Here is an 18232-nt window from a genome sequence, read left to right as displayed (position 1 = left end):
GGGCTCAAGTAATCCTCCTGCCTCAGCCTCCTGAGTAACTGGGACTAAAGTGTGCGCTGTTGTGCCCAACTCTCAAGTTGTTTTTGCAGTTGATTTTCTTGGTGTTCTAAAAGTTTTGCACCAAATGAAGGATTGAATTTTTGTATGTTAGAGGGTTTTTTTTTGTAGCCTTAAGCTTTTTTTGGTAATTTTTACATTAAGAAATTTAATTTCCATAATGCTTTCAGTTGTTGTTTTCCTAGAAAGAATATTCTTGATACAATGTTAAAACAAATGTTAAAATGTTGATTAATGTACAAGTCTATGTATTTCTCCACTCCTGCTGAGTGACTCTTCCACCGCCTCTGGCATGCATTTTCTGTTGTGTAAACTTTCTTTACTTTCATTCTTTCCTTTATGTATTAAAAAAAATATATGCAAGTCTGTTTTTCCTATGTGGAATTTGCCTGTAGAGCTAAATACTTTTTCACATAAAATTCAAATGTCATTTAATCCAAACAGTGAATAAGTTTGTTGCACACTTAGAGCTGTAAGCAAAGTTGTCATGAGTTTGTTTTCAATCTTGAAGATAATCTCTCAGCATTTTTATGTTTTTCCTGTTGAATACCAAAGTCATACATTCCATCTGTTTTATTTCAGTGCTTTAGGACTTAATATCAAAGATTTTATGTGAACAATGCTGGTGATTATTTTCTCAAAAATGAAGGGTAGAAAAGTAGTACATATTTCAGGATCGAATAGTCTGGGATATTAATAGATTGGGCTTATAACTTCTATTAATAGTGTCATCATTATGAGATAGCTTATTAATAGGAGAATCTTTGAGTTCATTCATTCTGGGTTATCAAAACATGACTTCTAGCAGTATAGTTATTAATAGAATTCTCATTTGTGTGTGTTTTAAAAATAACATAGTAGGCATAAGTAGTTGGTCGGTACAGAAAATTCTGTAAGGAAAACATTCTGAAGGAAATCATTGCAGGATGAAAACTTTTGGCCTTCTGGGTTCTTATCTGAAGCCAATGAGGCATTATTAGATTTTGGGTGAAGTTGAGGTGGTAATATTCATGGGGAGAGTATAGATCTCCTTAGTACCAGCATTCAGAGGACTGGTCCTCAACAGATTCCTTGAACTTTCTTCATTTGGATTTGTCTGCAGTTTAAGGGGTTGAACTTGATCATCTCTCAGGGCCTTTCTAGCTCTCTGGTTTTGTTGATAGCCGACTGAGTGGGAGATCCTCTATCCATCATATATTAATCTTTTATCTACTTTCAGGGAAGTAAAATTCCAAAGTTTAACAGAATCTGTCCTATTTAATTTACACTTTAAAAGCAGGTAGTACTTTGATAAACATCTATGTATCTACTTGTCATTCTTTCCCTTCAATCCCAAGAATTTTCCAAAAATGGGCTATTGGCTGATTATGGAGCTGGTTGAAAAGCTCTGAAGATTTTGGAAGCATTGTTCTTATCTTGGTGACTATAGGTCAAAATAATTAGTATGATTTACATTCATTTGAATGACTTAATACCACATGACATACAGTAGGCATTTATAGCAGAGAGTGGGCAGGTGACAACTACCAATCTTGTTTAGTAATATTCTTTGCCTTTTAAAGTGAGAGCAGCAGTATCACACTATTCTCTTTTATCTATCCATGCTGTTTTTTTCCAGGTGGAATGGCATTGAGATAATGTTTGAAGTAGAACAACTTCTAAGATGACTTCTAAAAAAACTGGCCTTTGATTTAATGCTTTAATGTACAATTCTGTATTGTAGTACAACCAAGGGAACTCTTAAAATATGTCACCCATTTCTTATTTTGACTAAGCTTCCTAGGTGGTTGTGATGCTTCCCCTCAATTAAAAAAACACCAGTATATATGTATGTTTTCTTTACAGCAGAAATTCACCTTTGAAACTATTTCGCTATAAATTAAGACTCACATTGACTGGTTTTCATGGTGAAGTTTCCCCTGATATGTTACATTTTACTTTACCATTAGTATTCTTTTGAATAAATGTTTATAGTAATAACAATAATAGTTAATATGTGCTGAGCCCTTGCTATATATGATCAGCACTGTGTTAAGTGGTTTATGTGGATTTTATGTGGATTTTTCTCATTTAATCCACACAACTACTCTGTGAGGTAACTTCTTTATCTTCATTTGATAGATTGAAGCACAGAGAAGAGTGTGGGTGTATATACATGTGCATTTGTGCACGCACACACAGTTTTATAACTTGTTGGTGTTGGAGTCAGGATTTAAACTCTGGCAGAGACAGTTTGACTCTGGAGCTTTACACTTGTAGCTATTGTGCTTGAGCTACTTGCGCTATTGCTTATATTAATGGTTTGAATAATCTCAACAACAAGAAAAATTATTTTTTCATTCTAAACTCCAGACCCCCAGTCTTTCTCAAAGGCATTTGGTATTAGCAGAGTCTGTTTTGTGAATTGCCTTATCAATCTTTAACATGTAGATGATATACTAAAATATATATACAAGTCAAATATATGCACACAAACGCAAGTTTCATATTCCCCCCCACCCTCTCCCCCAAATATCTTGGGTAGATCTTTCCATATCAGTGTATGTAAATTTAATCTCTCTCTCCTTTCCCCTTTCTAAAGTTTATATATTTACGTTAGTAATTTGAACTTTCTGATTAAAGTTTATGTAGTATATTAATTGATTTGGGCATATGCAGCAGTAATGAACAATCTTTTTCTACTGGATTAGTTCAACATGTAACTCAAAAGAAAACCTACCTTCCTGTTACAATACAATGAATCTCATATTAAAGTCCAGTACAATAATAGATTTAGTTATGATTGATTTGCATTCTCTTTGGCCCCAGGTTCTGTTATGCCATATGATCGTACATTCTATTTCTTTCACAGTAAATAGTAATAAAAGAACTCTACTTTGAGCTTGGAGGCATACAACAAATAGTGAGAGATTTGGTTTGGACACATTGTAATTCTTTCTATGGTTGTAATTTTGGCTTGCTTTATCAGTAAAACTGATTTTCTGAGTATCAGCATATTGTCTGTATAATAATTAAATTTCTTACAGAAAGTTCAAATTGGTTAAGAAATGTGTTTTGAGCTAAATTGTTAACTTATAAAAATACTTTCACAATTTCTTGTTGCTGGTAACTTTGTGAGGTAATAATACTGATTTTACAGAAGAGATAAATGAAATCTAGAGATTAAGTTGTCTTAAGTTCATGGCTAGCAGAGCTGCTATTGAAATCCAGGATATCTGGGACTATTGCTCGGTTTACTGTATTTGAGTTGTTTTCTCATCATCTCTTCATTAAGATAACACAGTCTTACAGTTTTCTTTGTATTTATTAATTTATTTGTTATTCACAACAATACTGTGAAGGTGGCATGACACATGTTTTTAATTCTGTGGCTTGAGGAATCTGAGGTTTGGAGGCTGTGAGTTATGTAAGGGCAAACTCCTTTATACCTGTTCTATCACAAGCCTTTGAACTAAGGTGTTTTGATTTTAGGTGTAATGCCTGTGTATGCACAATACTAGAAATGTGGAAACAAAGACATATTTCTACCTGTGCTCTGTTTTCTTTGAATTGAGAATTTCCTGGCTAGTTCATGAAAAATGTAAGTTAATTTCATGTGCTGGGTTCTGGACCACATGCCTTAAATTTGTTATATTCCTGACATTTCGTAAGACATTAATCAATCATACTTCACAGTTTAATAAGACATTGCAGCATTGGTGAAAGCTGTAAAATCAAATACTTTGTATAAAATTTCTCCATTGCCTTCAGTGCCCCTCATTTCTTTTTTGTATTGTATCGTGCGCATCTGTTATATTTTCTTTTTTTTTCTTTTTCTTTTAGTGAATGGTAGTGTCTAGAAAGGGTATGTCCCTTCAAGAGAGAGGTGCCAATGTCCAACCGGCCTAATAACAATCCAGGGGGGTCACTGCGACGTTCACAGAGGAACACTGCCGGGGCCCAACCACAAGACGACTCGATAGGAGGAAGGTATGTATTACATGGTAATTCGAAATGGAATTGGGAATAAAAAACATTTTAAAGCCTCACTGTGAGGACCAAGACTTAAACGGCTCACTGCAAAGGAGTAATTTTTCCTAAATTTTGAGCCAAGTAACACACAAAAAACTGGAATCCAAAGCAAATCCTAAATCTTTCCTTAAATACTGTAGGCTCAAAGAAACAGTTCTCAGTCATTGACATTTTCAAACACCTAATTTAGGGTTCTTAGTGTGTGGTATGTCATATTTTGTTTGTCTTTTCTTTTCACTTCCTTACATACATGCCAAAACACATCTTTCTACCATTTGTGGTCCCTTTCCTTATGTATGTCTTGACTTAATGATACTTCATTGAAAGGAAGCTTCATTTGTCTTAACTTGAGTTTTGATACTGGGCTTTTGCATTTTTTCCTCATACTTTTTGACAGGATACTGAGGCAGTCTGACTTTGTTAGCAAATCAGTTGTCTTAACAATTTTTAGTGGTCTGGTGTTTGTCTTTTTAGTTGGAATAGTTACAGATAAGGTAGTGTAAAGAATCAGTTGAATTTACTTGAATGTGAAATTCTGGATCTGATTTAGCCAAGGATTGTTACTCTGCGTATAAAATTTTCAGAATTCTTCTTGCAAGTCCTAGTTCTTTAATCTCAGGGCAAATATTAATCATGTTTGGCTTGCAGTAAATAATGGCTAAATTATAATCGGATCACCTTATGCAAGAGTTTGAGGCATAAGCACGTATGTAATGTCTAGAAAACTGTAAAAAAATTTTAAGTGTCAAATGTAAAAAATAAATTGAAACATATTATGTTGATATCTGATGATTTAAGTTGTTAAGTATGTGGACTTTCTATTAGGATAGTTTCCTGTGTGATTTCTGTCTCTGCCATTAAGTAGCCATGTTTTCTTTTTTAAGAGTTTCAGGAAACTTCACTTTCTTAGTCCCCAGAGTGGGGATGTCTGTTTCATGGTGTTACTGGATAACTTCAGTGTTAAGCTTTTAGCACTGTGCTTAGTGTAGAGTTCTGTGCTGATATTTTTTCCTGCTTTACATTCAGGTTATTCTTTGTAGCAGCCACATTTAACTTTATGCTACTGATTAAAAAAAATCACTCCTATAATAAAAATTTTAAATATTCATTTTAGAGAATTTTGAACGAACAAAACTAAAAAGAAAAACATTACAGTTCCACAATCTACTTACAGTGGTTACTATTGACATTGGCATATATCTATCTCTTCTCTCACTTTAAAACTGAATATGTGTGTGTGTGTATTTGTGTGTGTGCATGTATGTGCATATGAGTAACTTGTACCTTTTGAACAACTGCAGTTTTATACATGTTACTGTTCAGATTGTATTTGGACTCTGGCACATGAAATGACAAACATTTTGAACTATCATAGTGCATTGTTTCTCACATTTGCAGTTCAGTATTGTAATCTTTTCTATACATTAATGTTATATACATTTAAAAAAATTTTTATTGTATCAGGTATTTAAAAATTGACTAAAAAATGGAAGTAGTTAATACTAGCGATTAAGATGTGTTGGTTTAAATAATAAAGTTGTAATAAAGATGGATTTCAGTTGGATTTGTAGAATTGCGAATCTTGTGATTTTAAGATTTGTGTTCATGTAATCTAAACTAATAAACAATATGTTTAGTTGTGAAGGAAAAGAATAAAAACTTTCAAATATGTTTGGAATGGCAAAAAACATACCAAAGAATGTAGAGGGAAAGTGTACATAAGATTTTGTAGCTTTAACTCCCCCATACTTTAGTAATGTAACCCCATGTCAGCTTTCATATTTTTCAACTGTGATTTCTTCAGAAAACATTTCACTAATAAAGTAATATATGGAAGAAGACCTATTCACTTTTTTTTTTTTTTTTTTTGAGACAGAGTCTCACTTTGTTGCCCAGGCTAGAGTGAGTGCTGTGGCGTCAGCCTAGCTCACAGCAACCTCAAACTCCTGGGCTCAAGCAATCCTCCTGCCTCAGCCTCCCGAGTAGCTGGGACTACAGGCATGCACCACCATGCCTGGCTAATTTTTTGTATATGTATTAGTTGGCCAATTAATTTCTTTCTATTTATAGTGAAGACGGGGTCTCGCTCTTGCTCAGGCTGATTTCGAACTCCTGATCTTGAGCAATCCGCTCGCCTCGGCCTCCCAGAGAGCTAGGATTACAGGCGTGAGACCGTGCCTGGCCCCTATTCACTTTTTAAAAGCCTAGCTTGTGTCATTTCCCACTAATATTAAAAATTATTTGAAAACATTAGTTACAGTCTTTGTGTTTGAGTGGTTATACCATGATTTAGTAGTAAATTTGAATATATAGATTTTTTTCCCATTTATTTTTATGTGTATAATTATGATCAGGACATAGAAATTTAGAACTTTAGTAAGAATAATTTTAGAAGATACTGGCTTTTCTGAATATCATTTTGCCTTCTTATGCTCATGATAGAATGAATCTTAGACTGGAGGGAACTTTGAAGGCCTACTCAGCAAACCCCAGACTGACTTTTGAAACCCTTGTGGAGTGTGCTATCCTAGCAATTATCTAACCTCTCAAAAAACCCCTAGGGATTTTTGGAAGTGAGAGGATTGGGATAAATTGGGAGAGAACAATTGCAACTATATTTTCATATTCTTCATGTGACTCTTGTTCAGCTTACCTCTTGTTCAGCTTTCCTAGGTAAAGTGCTGTTGTTATGGCTTTTCTTTCCTGAAAACAATGGGCTTGGGCTTGGGCTTGTAAAAGTATTTATAGTGACACCGTGATTCAAATAATGACAATAACAGCAGCTACTACAACAGTATTAGTAGAGTGTTTTAAGTTTAAGAAATTATTATACATAGTCCTTTAATTGAGACACCTAGAAACTCCACATTAAGTATGTAATCTCTATTTTACAAATGTGGAAGCTTGCTCAGCTTTATACAGCTAGTATATTGTCAGGACTTGATTTCAGACTGTTTTTTTTCCCTTTTTAGTCTTTACTATACCCCTTTTGTCCCAGTTTCCAGACTTCTCCACTCTAAAGTCAGGGATTCTTTTCATTATGCCAAACTGTTTTCTCTGCCTATGCCACTTGATCTATATAAGGAAGGAGTTAGGAGAGGATATAAAGTACTTATAATAGAAGAGTATTAACACATTTAGTAGAATTTAAGTAGCAGGCTTTCCTCCTAGAATTTTTGGATTAATTCATTTTTGATCCACTTTGTTTTTTTCCAAAACTGCATTAAGCTGTTTTTTTGTGTTGTGTGTGTGGAACCTCCTTCCAGTGACCTGGAGGTTGCCTTCCCTCAAATCAAGGTTGCTTACCTTTTTTAAAAGAATAGTTTGCGTTTATCCTTAAGATAAAGTAGAATCTTTGGGATGTATTTCTTTCCTGATTATTCCCTCTGTTGATTTTCACTTATCCTTCATTGTAATTGAACTAGGCATCTTATTCCTCTTCTGTTGTTTTTCTCTTCCCCTTTCCTATAATTTTTTTTTGGACTGTAGCTGATCTGTTCCTCTTTTTTCTGTTCTCTTTTCTTCTTTAGGAAATCACTCCCTTCCACTGCTTCTCTGTGTTGGCTTGCTCTCAGGGATACTTCCTAGCCTTTCCCACTTCTAGCACAGGTATTTGTAGGCTACCACCTCCTCTTGGTGATGCAGTTTTTGCTATACCATGTGCTTTTTCCTGTTTTTATCAAATGGTAGTGTTGGGATTGAATTTAATTTTAGTTTCTTCAATATTATTTTTATAAAAGCAGTGCATATCGAGAATAGGAAATTGGGAAGCTTCAGGAAAAATTTAAAGAAAATAAGATTTTTAATCCTACCACTCAGAAACACCATGGTTAATATTTCTGTTTTACGTTCTTAAAGTCTTTTATGTATGTATACTTTCAACATAATTCTATATGTATACTTTGAAATGGATAATATAGTATAGTAACCAGCTGTTATTCTTTGATGTGTTTTCTGGAATTCTGTAACATTCTTCTAAAAGGAAATATTAAATGTGTACATGATTTTCTTTGATATGAAAGCCCATGATTTAAATTTGGGTGTCTACTTCCTCCCCCCTCCCCATTTTTGGCTATTAAGAAATTGCTATGCCTGTTCTATTAGAATGTGATTATGGTTTTACTTAGTCAAATTCCTGAACATAGGTTTATAGGATCTAAGGGTATTAATATTTTGAAGACTTTTAACAGATTGCCAAATTGTCTTTCAGAAAGATTGGACCAATTTATATTTGTACCAAATCTTCATGAGAGTGTTTATTTCTCTAAATTCTAGTTAATAGAATATATCTTTTTTTTTAAGCAACAGGTTCTTGTTCTGTTGCCCAGGCAGGAGTCCAGTGGCTTGATCATAGCTTATTGTCCCCTGAGGAACTGAGAGTAATAGCCTGTGCCACTATACTCAGCTAATTTTTCTGCTTTTTATAGTGGCAGGGTCTCACACTATGTTGCTCAGGCTGGTCTCAAACTCCTAGCCTCAAGCTAGGATTATAGGCCTGAGCCACTGTTTCTGGTCACACATACCATTTTTAAAAGAAAACTTGGGAGGCCGAGGCGGGTGGATTGCTCAAGGTCAGGAGTTCGAAACCAGCCTGAGCAAGAGCAAGACCCCGTCTCTACTATAAATAGAAAGAAATTAATTGGCCAACTAATATATATATATATATATATATATATATATATATATAAAATTAGCCGGGCATGGTGGTGCATGCCTGTAGTCCCAGCTACTCGGCAGGCTGAGGCAGAAGGATTGCTTGAGCCCAGGAGTCTGAGGTTGCTGTGAGCTAGGCTGACGCCACTGGCGGCACTCACTCTAGCCTGGGCAACAAGCGAGTATCTGTCTCAAAAAAAAAAAAAAAAAAAAAAAGAAAACTTTGTTGGGGAGTGTGGTGGGGGATGGGCCCAGGATTCCTTTTGTTAAAGTTAACATTTCTGTGATTATTATAGAATTGAAAATTTTGGCACATTTTGGCCATATTTATTTATTCTGTGAGTTGTTAGTGTGTTTTTGAGATGGAGTCTCACTCGCACCTATGCTGGAGTGCAGTCTTCAAGGCTCACTGCAGCCCCCAATTCCTTGGCTGAAGTGATCCTCCCACCTTCCAGTAGCTTCCGAGTAGCTGGGACTACAGGCACGTGCCACCATGCCTGGCCAAGATGCTTATTCCTTTGTTATTGCTTTTTTTTTTTTTTTTTTTTTTTTTTTGAGACAGAGTCTCACTTTGTTGCCCGGGCTAGAGTGAGTGCCGTGGCGTCAGCCTAGCTCACAGCAACCTCAAACTCCTGGGCTCGAGTGATCCTTCTGCCTCAGCCTCCCGGGTAGCTGGGACTACAGGCATGTGCCACCATGCCCGGCTAATTTTTTTTTATATATATATCAGTTGGCCAATTGATTTCTTTCTATTTATAGTAGAGACGGGGTCTCGCTCAGGCTGGTTTTGAACTCCTGACCTTGAGCAATCCGCCCGCCTCGGCCTCCCAAGAGCTAGGATTACAGGCGTGAGCCACAGCGCCCGGCCTTGTTATTGCTTTTTATATAAAAAGTTTCAGCCCATTAACATTAAAACATATTTTTCCTAGTTTTATTACTTGTTATGTTTTTTACTTATGAAGTTTTAAAAATTGGATAATCAAGCCTATCGTGTCTGTTTCTTTTATTCATTTGTCTTCACCATCCCAAGCATAAATTTTTCTTTTGAGTTCTATTATGGTTCTACTTTTACATTTTGACTGTAATATGTCTGAAATTTTTAAATGGTGAGGCAAGATGCTTGAATCCATTTCACCCTACTTCCCACCTCCATTAAAAGGAAGTTTTTTAAATTAACTTCTTGCATGTTAATTTCTTTTTACCTCCAATTCATATCATCTTCATCAGGAAAAAGGGCTTTTGTCATTGCTCTATTCATGTTATCTCCATTTTGCATTTTTCTTCTAATTTATAAACAGGAAAACTGTCATTTTATTGGCTTCTCTAGTAATAAGGTTAAAAATTGAAAAAAGAGGTTTGAATGAGATCTGCCTGAGAATACTTTTGATGTAAATGTACTATTACATTTGTATATGTTATTTATCTTCCTTTGTAGCACTATATAGAACTGACCTATTAATTTGTTCAGCTAATATCTATCAGTTTATTATGTAAAAACTACAGTCTTAGTCCGTAAGGTTGGCTTGGAGAATTATAAGGCAGTCTTAAAGAAGCTTTTAAATAGTTGGCAAGATAGGAATTGTACATTTAGAAGATAAATGACACACATTGGTAGGAAATGTAAAATTCAACATTGTAAGTCCTTTAAGTTTATTGGGGTAGTTTGAAATGTTTATAGAAGGTATATAATTTAACCCGCTCTTAAAAGACAGGAATATTTTTGAAAAAGATATTTATGATAACTTGGTATTTTGGCTTATTTCTTTAAGGGTAAAATCATTTTAGATACTATATTGTGACTTGCTGAATCATAGGTACTTTTTAACATACCTGTCAAGAAAATACTTCATTCATTTTAATGTCTGAATAATTTTCCATTATATGTCAATTACTGTAATTACTACTCTTTATTTGGAGACAGAGTCTCCCTTTGTTGCCCAGGCTACAGTGTGTGCCATGGAGTCAGCCTAGCTCACAGCAACCTCAAACTCCTGGGCTCAACAATCCTATTGCCTCAGCCTCCCGAGTAGCTGGGACTATAGGCATGCGCCACCAGTGGCTAAATTTTTCTATATATATATTAGTTGGCCAATTAATTTCTTTCTATTTTTATAGTAGAGACGGAGGTCTTGCTCTTGCTCAGGCTGGTTTTGAACTCCTGACCTCGAGCAATCCGCCCACCTTGGCCTCCCAGAGTGCTAGGATTACGCTTACGTCTATTTTCTTTTTTTTTTTTGAGGACTATTCATTGCAACTTACGTCTATTTTCGAAAGAAGTATAATACTGCAAAAAAACGTTATGTGACATACCAAACTTAATTCAGATCTGTTGGTTTCAAAAACCAAAACTTGTTAATTTTTACTCTATTCCTAATAAATTGAGATAATTGCCATTTATTTAAGGTATCTTGCAGTTTCCTTAAGTATTTTATTTTTATTCATACCATTCTCCTTTAAAAATGCTTGCCTTCTGTATTTCAGATCTTATTGGAATATTAATTTCAAAAATTTTCACTTTGGTGTAGCCTGTACTTTTTTTCCAGTCCCAGAAATCCTATAGAAATTCGATAGCATTTGAACCACTCTTAGTACATTTATTGTAACATTTTGGAGTTCCCCAGGAACTACAGACAGAATCTGTATCTGTCTGGCTGCTTCTGCTCTTTTTTCATCTGTCCTTATTATGTTCCTGCTCAATCCAGGCAGATTTCACCATCTCTTTGTGCTTATTTCTTTCCTTGTGCCTTTTCTTAGGCTTAACTTTAGGCTCCTTATCTTCTTAAGCTAGGTCAAGTTAAGTCATCTTTCCTCTTGAATTTTTAAAAACATTATGCCATTTTCAAGGGGGTTGGGGAGAAAAATAATATCCTTGATGGTTTTTGTTCTTCCTGGTGCCTCTCTTCCTGTGACAGTAGTCCGCTTTTTTAGAATGGTCTTTCATGGATTTTGAATTGTAGTTACTCTCTCATACCATATTTTTACTCTGATCCTGGTTAGCCATTTCCTAGCCTTTGGCCAAAGTTGGAAGAATCTGCAATACCTAATCTTTTTGAACACAGTGATTTGGACTGGTGTGGTCCCATGATCCCAGCTGGGAAAAATGGAAACTTTAGCTTTTTCCTTTCTGGTGACAAAGGTGGGAAAATGTGAATCTGAAGTTGTCAACTGCCATGTCTCTTGTCTTGTGGAAGAAGTTGGACAGGCAGAGAAGAGCAAAGAGTATGTGCGTATTAAAATTCTAACAAATTGGCCGGGCACGGTGGCTAATGCCTGTAATCCTAGCACTCTGGGAGGCCGAGGCGGGCAGATTGCTCAAGGTTGGGAGTTCGAAACCAGCCTGAGCGAGACCCCGTCTCTACTAAAAATAGAAAGAAATTAATTGACCAACTATATATATAAAATTAGCCGGGCATGGTGGCACATGCCTGTAGTCCCTGCTACTGAGGCTGAGGCAACAGGATTGCTTGAGCTCAGGAGTTTGAGGTTGCTGTGAGCTAGGCTGACGCCACGGCTCCCACTCTAGCCTGAGCAACAAAGTGAGACTCTGTCTCAAAAAAACAAAACAAAACAAAACAAAAAATTCTAACAAATTTCAATTCCTTAGTAATTCTTCAAAGCCGTGTTGACTTTTTGCCTTCTCTAGGCTTGATTCTTCCACTGTTACTTTGACTTTGGAGATGTGTGTGATATTTTAATAAAGCCTCTTTAGGCAGTTTAGAACTCTGCCTTGATGTACTTGTAATACAAGTATATATTAGTATAAGATTGTATTCATTTATTTGTAGAACACCATGCTAGTAAGCACCATGCTCTATAATAGTTACAGAATTGAGAGTAGGGTAGCCTTTGTCACAAGCAGTCCAACCCAGTAGGGGAAATGGGCATGCAAGCTGTTACTAGAGTCAGGTGAGAAGCATTTCAGGAGATGACTTCATAAATTTGGGCTCTACAGGCTGAAGCAGCAGTTGCAAAGCAGTTGGTATATGTCAGCTATATTTGTCTTTACTTGACATGTGAACTGATTAGTTCCTTTCAGAGTTTGGGTTTTCTTTTCTTTTTCCTTTCCTTTCCTTTCCTTTCCTTTTCTTTTCTTTTCTTTTCTTTTCTTTTCTTTTCTTTTCTTTTCTTTTCTTTTCTTTTCTTTTCTTTTCTTTTCTTTTCTTTTCTTTTCTTTTCTTTTCTTTTCTCCTTCCTTCCTTCCTTCCTTCCTTCCTTCCTTCCTTCCTTCCTTCCTTCCTTCCTTCCTTCCTTCCTTCCTTCCTTCCTTCCTTCCTTCCTTCTCCTCTTCCTTCTCCTCTTCCTTCTCCTCTTCCTTCTCCTCTTCCTTCTCCTCTTCCTTCTCCTCTTCCTTCCTTCCTCTTCCTTCCTTCCCTTCCTTCCTTCCCTTCCTTCCTTCCCTTCCTTCCTTCCCTTCCTTCCTTCCCTTCCTTCCTTCCCTTCCTTCCTTCCCTTCCTTCCTTCCCTTCCTTCCTTCCCTTCCTTCCTTCCCTTCCTTCCTTCCCTTCTCTTCCTTCCCTTCTCTTCCTTCCCTTCTCTTCCTTCCCTTCTCTTTCACAGAGTCTTACTTTGTTGCCCGGGATAGAGTGCCATGGCATCAACCTAGCTCACAGCAACCTCAAACTCCTGGGCTCAAGCAATCCTTCTGCCTCAGCATCCGGTGCCTGGCTAATTTTTTCTATATATTTTTAGTTGGCCAATTAATTTCTTTCCATTTTTAGTAGAGACGGGGTCTCGTTCTTGCTCAGGTTGATTTCGAACTCCTGACCTCGAGCAATCCTCCCGCCTCAGCCTCCCAGAGTGCTAGGATTACAGGAGTGAGCTATAGCGCCCAGCCTGGATTTTATTTCTTATTTTTCTGTTACTTGTTTCTCTCCTCCTAAGAGGTAGATACTCAACAATTCTAGTGTGGCTTAGATAACAGGAGACTTGTTTCCTTGACATTTCTAGGAACATCAATGTGACATTCTTTTTTTGTTTGTTTGTTTCTTTAATGATAATGCAAACATGATTGACAGGAGTCAAAGAAATGTTGAAGGGCATAGTTTAAATGGACTATCTAACAAGGTAGGCTAGATTATGATTCAGTAAAAAAAAAAGCTCCTAAATATTAGTAGTTTGCAATCTAGTCACTAAAAAAGTTGTCTTGGGTCAGCTGCAAGCTCTGCTTCATGTCTACACATGCAGATGTGACTAATATCCTATTGTGTTGTCAAGCATTAGAATATTATAAATTACACTCTGGCTATCCAAAACTCCCCCAGAAGAAATTCATTTCTGTTCCCGTTCCCTTAACCAAAGCAAGTCACATGGCTACACATACTTCCAAGTAGTTGGAGAAATACCATCCTACCATGTGTTTTGAAGGAGGAGACATAGAATACTGTGATATAGCTATCAAGACTGTTTAAACATTATTTTGCATTCTTATTTGCATGTGTATAATAGTTTGTTTCCCTAAAGTCTACTTAGTGAAACATAGCCACTGGTATGTTCTCTTCATTCTCCTAATTAACGAGTAAGGATGCCTTCCTTTTATATTCTTTTTCCTTCTGTCTCTCTTTATCCTATCCTTTTTTCTGTCATATGGAAGTTCAAACTTCATCTTATTTTGGGAGGAGGAGAATGTTATTGGAAGACATAGTATGATGTGAAAGTGACTTCAGTGTGCTGAATTCTAACCACTTTAAAAAAGAATTTATACCAGAATTAGCCGGGTAACTCATACTGACTGTTTTCAGTAATAGTAAATCCTACTGGTATGATAGGGAGCCTGGAGTTTTAGTTGTGGAACCATATGTACATATGCTCTTCCATTTTTAATGCTGTTTTGGTAAAGTGGAGAAGACTAGCCTGTCCCATCAGGCTTTGGGGCTGGGAGACAAGATTTATAGTGTTGTGTTTAACACTGGCCTGGTTGCCTTGGTCTAAGGAGGAACAGAGGCTACTTTTCTCTAGTTGGAAGTTATAAACATTTGATTATTAATAGTATCCGTGTTAAATTCTTTCTTGGGCCTACAAGATAAGAGCTTTTATGTTTTTTAATTTTCTTAGTTATATATATTGTTTTAATCAATAAATGTGAAATTGATTCCAAAAGTCACATCATAAATATATTAGAAACCTTTAAGATGTGGTCAGCTGCCATAGATTAGTTTTTTTATCCTTTACTGAGGATTTGCTTTCATTTTTCTGATGTTCCAAACCACTTTTATTACAAGCACTTGCTCAGTCTCAGAATGCCTTCCTAGAAGGGTTCAGTTTGACTTTAAAAAATGTGAAAATATATATAAATACTTCTTACATTATCTGAATAGCAAGCTTTAGTATCACATTTAGAAGGCTGTTTTCTTGTAATGCAGAGAGGGTTCCTTTTTAAGAGATTAAAAGTGGTGCTTTTTTACCCTTTTCTCATCTACCATCTCCAAAGCCATTCATTTTTACCCATATATGACTAGGAACAGAAATACCAGTATGGGCGGAAAAAATTTAATAGTTGTAGATGCAGGCATTACACTTTGATTACTGAGTTCCTAGGTATAGCTGTGGGATTGCAGATTTAGGTAGTTGAATACCGGGGCTCAATCTCATCTTTCCTGTCTAGGGTTCATGTGTGGCAGGACTCCCTTTCTACATCGTTAAAATGGGAATAATACCTACCTTGAGTGTCATTTGAAGATTAAGTTAGATAATGGATTTAGTATAAGTTTAACATAATGCTTATCATGTAATCAGCACCTTAAAAATATTTATCCAGTGGCCATCTTAAGTTTTTACCCAGGTATTTATAAAAGCCAGTGTGCAGACTCATAAAACAAAGTTTTTTGAGAAAAAGTTTTGAGAACAAAACTTTATGAGACTCTGACCTCTTTGAGGACAGGGACTAGACTGTATGTTTTCTGCATTTGTATGCCCTATTGTGACTTGCATGTGTTTGATAGTTGGTAAACGTAACGTGTTGAAATGAGTAGCTTAGTACAGTTTTTCTCAAGTTTGAGATCCAGTGCTCACTGTGTATCATGTATATCATATGTAAATATCTTTGTTATGCCCAATTTAGTATCTTGCATAAATTAAAAGAAGTAAATAAAATGCCTGCCTACATACAGTTTAGAAATATCAATATAATGTACTGAATTTTACAAAGATGAAACAAAAGGAAAACAATAATGAAATAAGATCCTAGTAGGTAAATGCTTGGGCACACTAACATGACTGTGTATTCAGATGCTTGCATCTGTATTTGGATTGAGTGACTGTGACAGCTACAGCAGACTTATATGCCATAAGTGGTATTTTCCTCATAGACTTTAAAAATCGTGCATGACTCTTGGAAAAAATGCTAAAAAACCTCAAATAATCATTTGTTGATTCACACTCATTCCTGGGAAATTTAACATATATGTGAACTATGCAAAACAAATCTAAACTGAGAAATTACAAGCATGCTTTTCACTTATGTTACTGTAACTTTTTTTTAATAAGGTCTTCATATATTACCAAGGCTATATGAAATATATGGGTTGTGGGACAATTCTTCATTGTGTCTGGCTGTTCTGTTTATTGCCTATCTTTTACCTCTAGTCCATACCTGCCAGTAGCGTTCCTGTTCCCCAACATATGTTTCCAAAATGCTCCTTTGGGGCAGTACTACTGCAGTTTAGAAACATTGCTTTACTCTATTTTTTTTTGTTTTGTTTTGTTTTTTGGAGACAGAGTCTTGCTCTGTCATCCAGACTAGAGTGAAGTGTCGAAGTCATAGCTCACTGCAGCCTCAAACTCCTAGGCTTAAGGGATCCTCCCACCTTCGCCTCCTAAGTAGCTGGGACTGCAGACACATGCCACTATGCTCAGCCTTTATGTTAATTATGGAATCATTTGGGCTAGCGGTTCATCATTATTAAATGCAGGAAGATTGGTCAGACTATTCAAGCTTCTGTTTTGTGATCCAAATAGATTACATAATATGTCCCCCACCCCCCTAGAGTCTACTAAGGATTAAAAATCAGCACATTTTACAGGTAATAGCGAGTTTTATATTGAAAGTAGCTTGAAATGGGTGATCCACACTGATTATTGAAAATCAGTAGCTTGTTTAAAACATGCATTTTACAGCATTTTTAAATATTAAATTAAAAAAATTATTTAACCAAAATGGAAGCACTAGCATAAAAACATTTGATTTTTAGAAAACACAACTATGTTATAATTGTGTATATAAAATATAAAAGCATGAAAATGTCTGTATATGTGCACATAAATTTGGAGATGTAATTAAATCTGAGATCCATTTATGTTTGGTAATATATGCATGTGTTTAAGTTGTGAACATGTCTGGCTTAGAAATTAAATTAAAACAATACCTATAATATAAGGAATTAACTAGCTGCTTATAACTGACCACTTTCTTCATTTTTCCTAAAACTAAGATAACAATGTGCTCTTTGATAAAAAGTTAAGGTCTCTTTTGGATCTTCTCTGGAGTAGAGATGGTTTTCAGTTCTTTGGATTCCCAAGGATTTAACTAAATTGCAGTAAAAGTAAGTTAAAGTAGGTAGAGGGGTACAAGCAATACTATGTGCCTAAAAGTCATCAAGAGGCATTTGAGACTTGCTTTTAAGATAATCTTGAAAGCACATAAACTGGAGTTGATTATAATCTGTTGCAGTGTGTGTTTCTTCTATGGTGAATTGCCCCATATACACTTGGCAAACAGCGAAATGAAGTCGCTGTAATGTGGAAATAGTGTTGGTTTACAGGCAACTTTCCCTACAGTGCTAATATAGGAACAGAAATAGGGAAAGCCCTTTCAATTAAAGAGGAAGGTTTTGAAGACCTTACAAAAAATTTGTGTATTTTGCAGAAATGATTTAATGAAATCATTCAGTGAAAGAAATAGCTAGTACAGTGTGTTACAGAACTGCCGTTACATTTGTACCATCAGAAATACTCTCAGGAAGCTGAAAGCTGTTCACTCCTGTTTTTATAAAGAAAGATGACAAGAAGGAAACTCTACCTGACAATTGTATTTTTAATTTTGTTGAAGCTGGTCTTAAAATGTCTTTCAAATATTAAAACTTAAAGTACAAAATATAAAACTTCAAAGGGTGAATTTACTGATTATTAGTGCAAATCTTTTAAAAATCAATGATGCTTTTGTTAGGACTCTCATTACAAAGTAACATAGATTTGAGTGCTCTGTGCCTAATCTTACTTTTACCATTAGCTCTGTTATTTTTAGTGATTTTGCAAAAATGTATGGGTTTTTTTGTGTTTTTTTGTTTGGAACACCCATATATTGTAGAAGTTCCTGAAGACACACACACACATAAAGGTGCATGCAGTCTTTGTGCTGTAATTCACTAAATGGATTTATTCTAGTGATACTTAAAAGAGTTTGTTGTGAATTTTACTAGGCTATTCTACACATTTGATTTATAGTGGATATAAATTTTACTAAATCTCAAAGAGATTATGCTTTTAATAAAAGTTAAAGTTGAGCATTAAAGCTTGA

At 35.6% G+C, this 18232-nt stretch overlaps 1 protein-coding gene across 24 annotated transcripts in view; it reads left to right on the top strand.

Moving 5' to 3' along the window:
• TRIP12 (thyroid hormone receptor interactor 12) overlaps positions 1-18232 on the top strand; it is a 144233-nt gene that overhangs the window by 30579 nt on the left and 95422 nt on the right. For all 24 annotated transcript variants that reach the window (XM_076006012.1, XM_076006010.1, XM_020288152.2 and 21 more), the window contains exon 2: positions 3880-4026. In XM_076006012.1, coding sequence (XP_075862127.1) covers positions 3929-4026 — 98 coding nt within the window. In that variant the 5' untranslated portion in view covers positions 3880-3928. The remainder of the gene's footprint in view (positions 1-3879; positions 4027-18232) is intronic.

The sequence above is a fragment of the Microcebus murinus genome, chromosome 8 (assembly GCF_040939455.1).
Source record: "Microcebus murinus isolate Inina chromosome 8, M.murinus_Inina_mat1.0, whole genome shotgun sequence".
NCBI lineage: Eukaryota > Metazoa > Chordata > Mammalia > Primates > Cheirogaleidae > Microcebus > Microcebus murinus.
The sequence above is the reverse complement of the archived record's forward strand: the minus strand, read 5'-3'. Positions and strand labels throughout refer to the sequence as shown.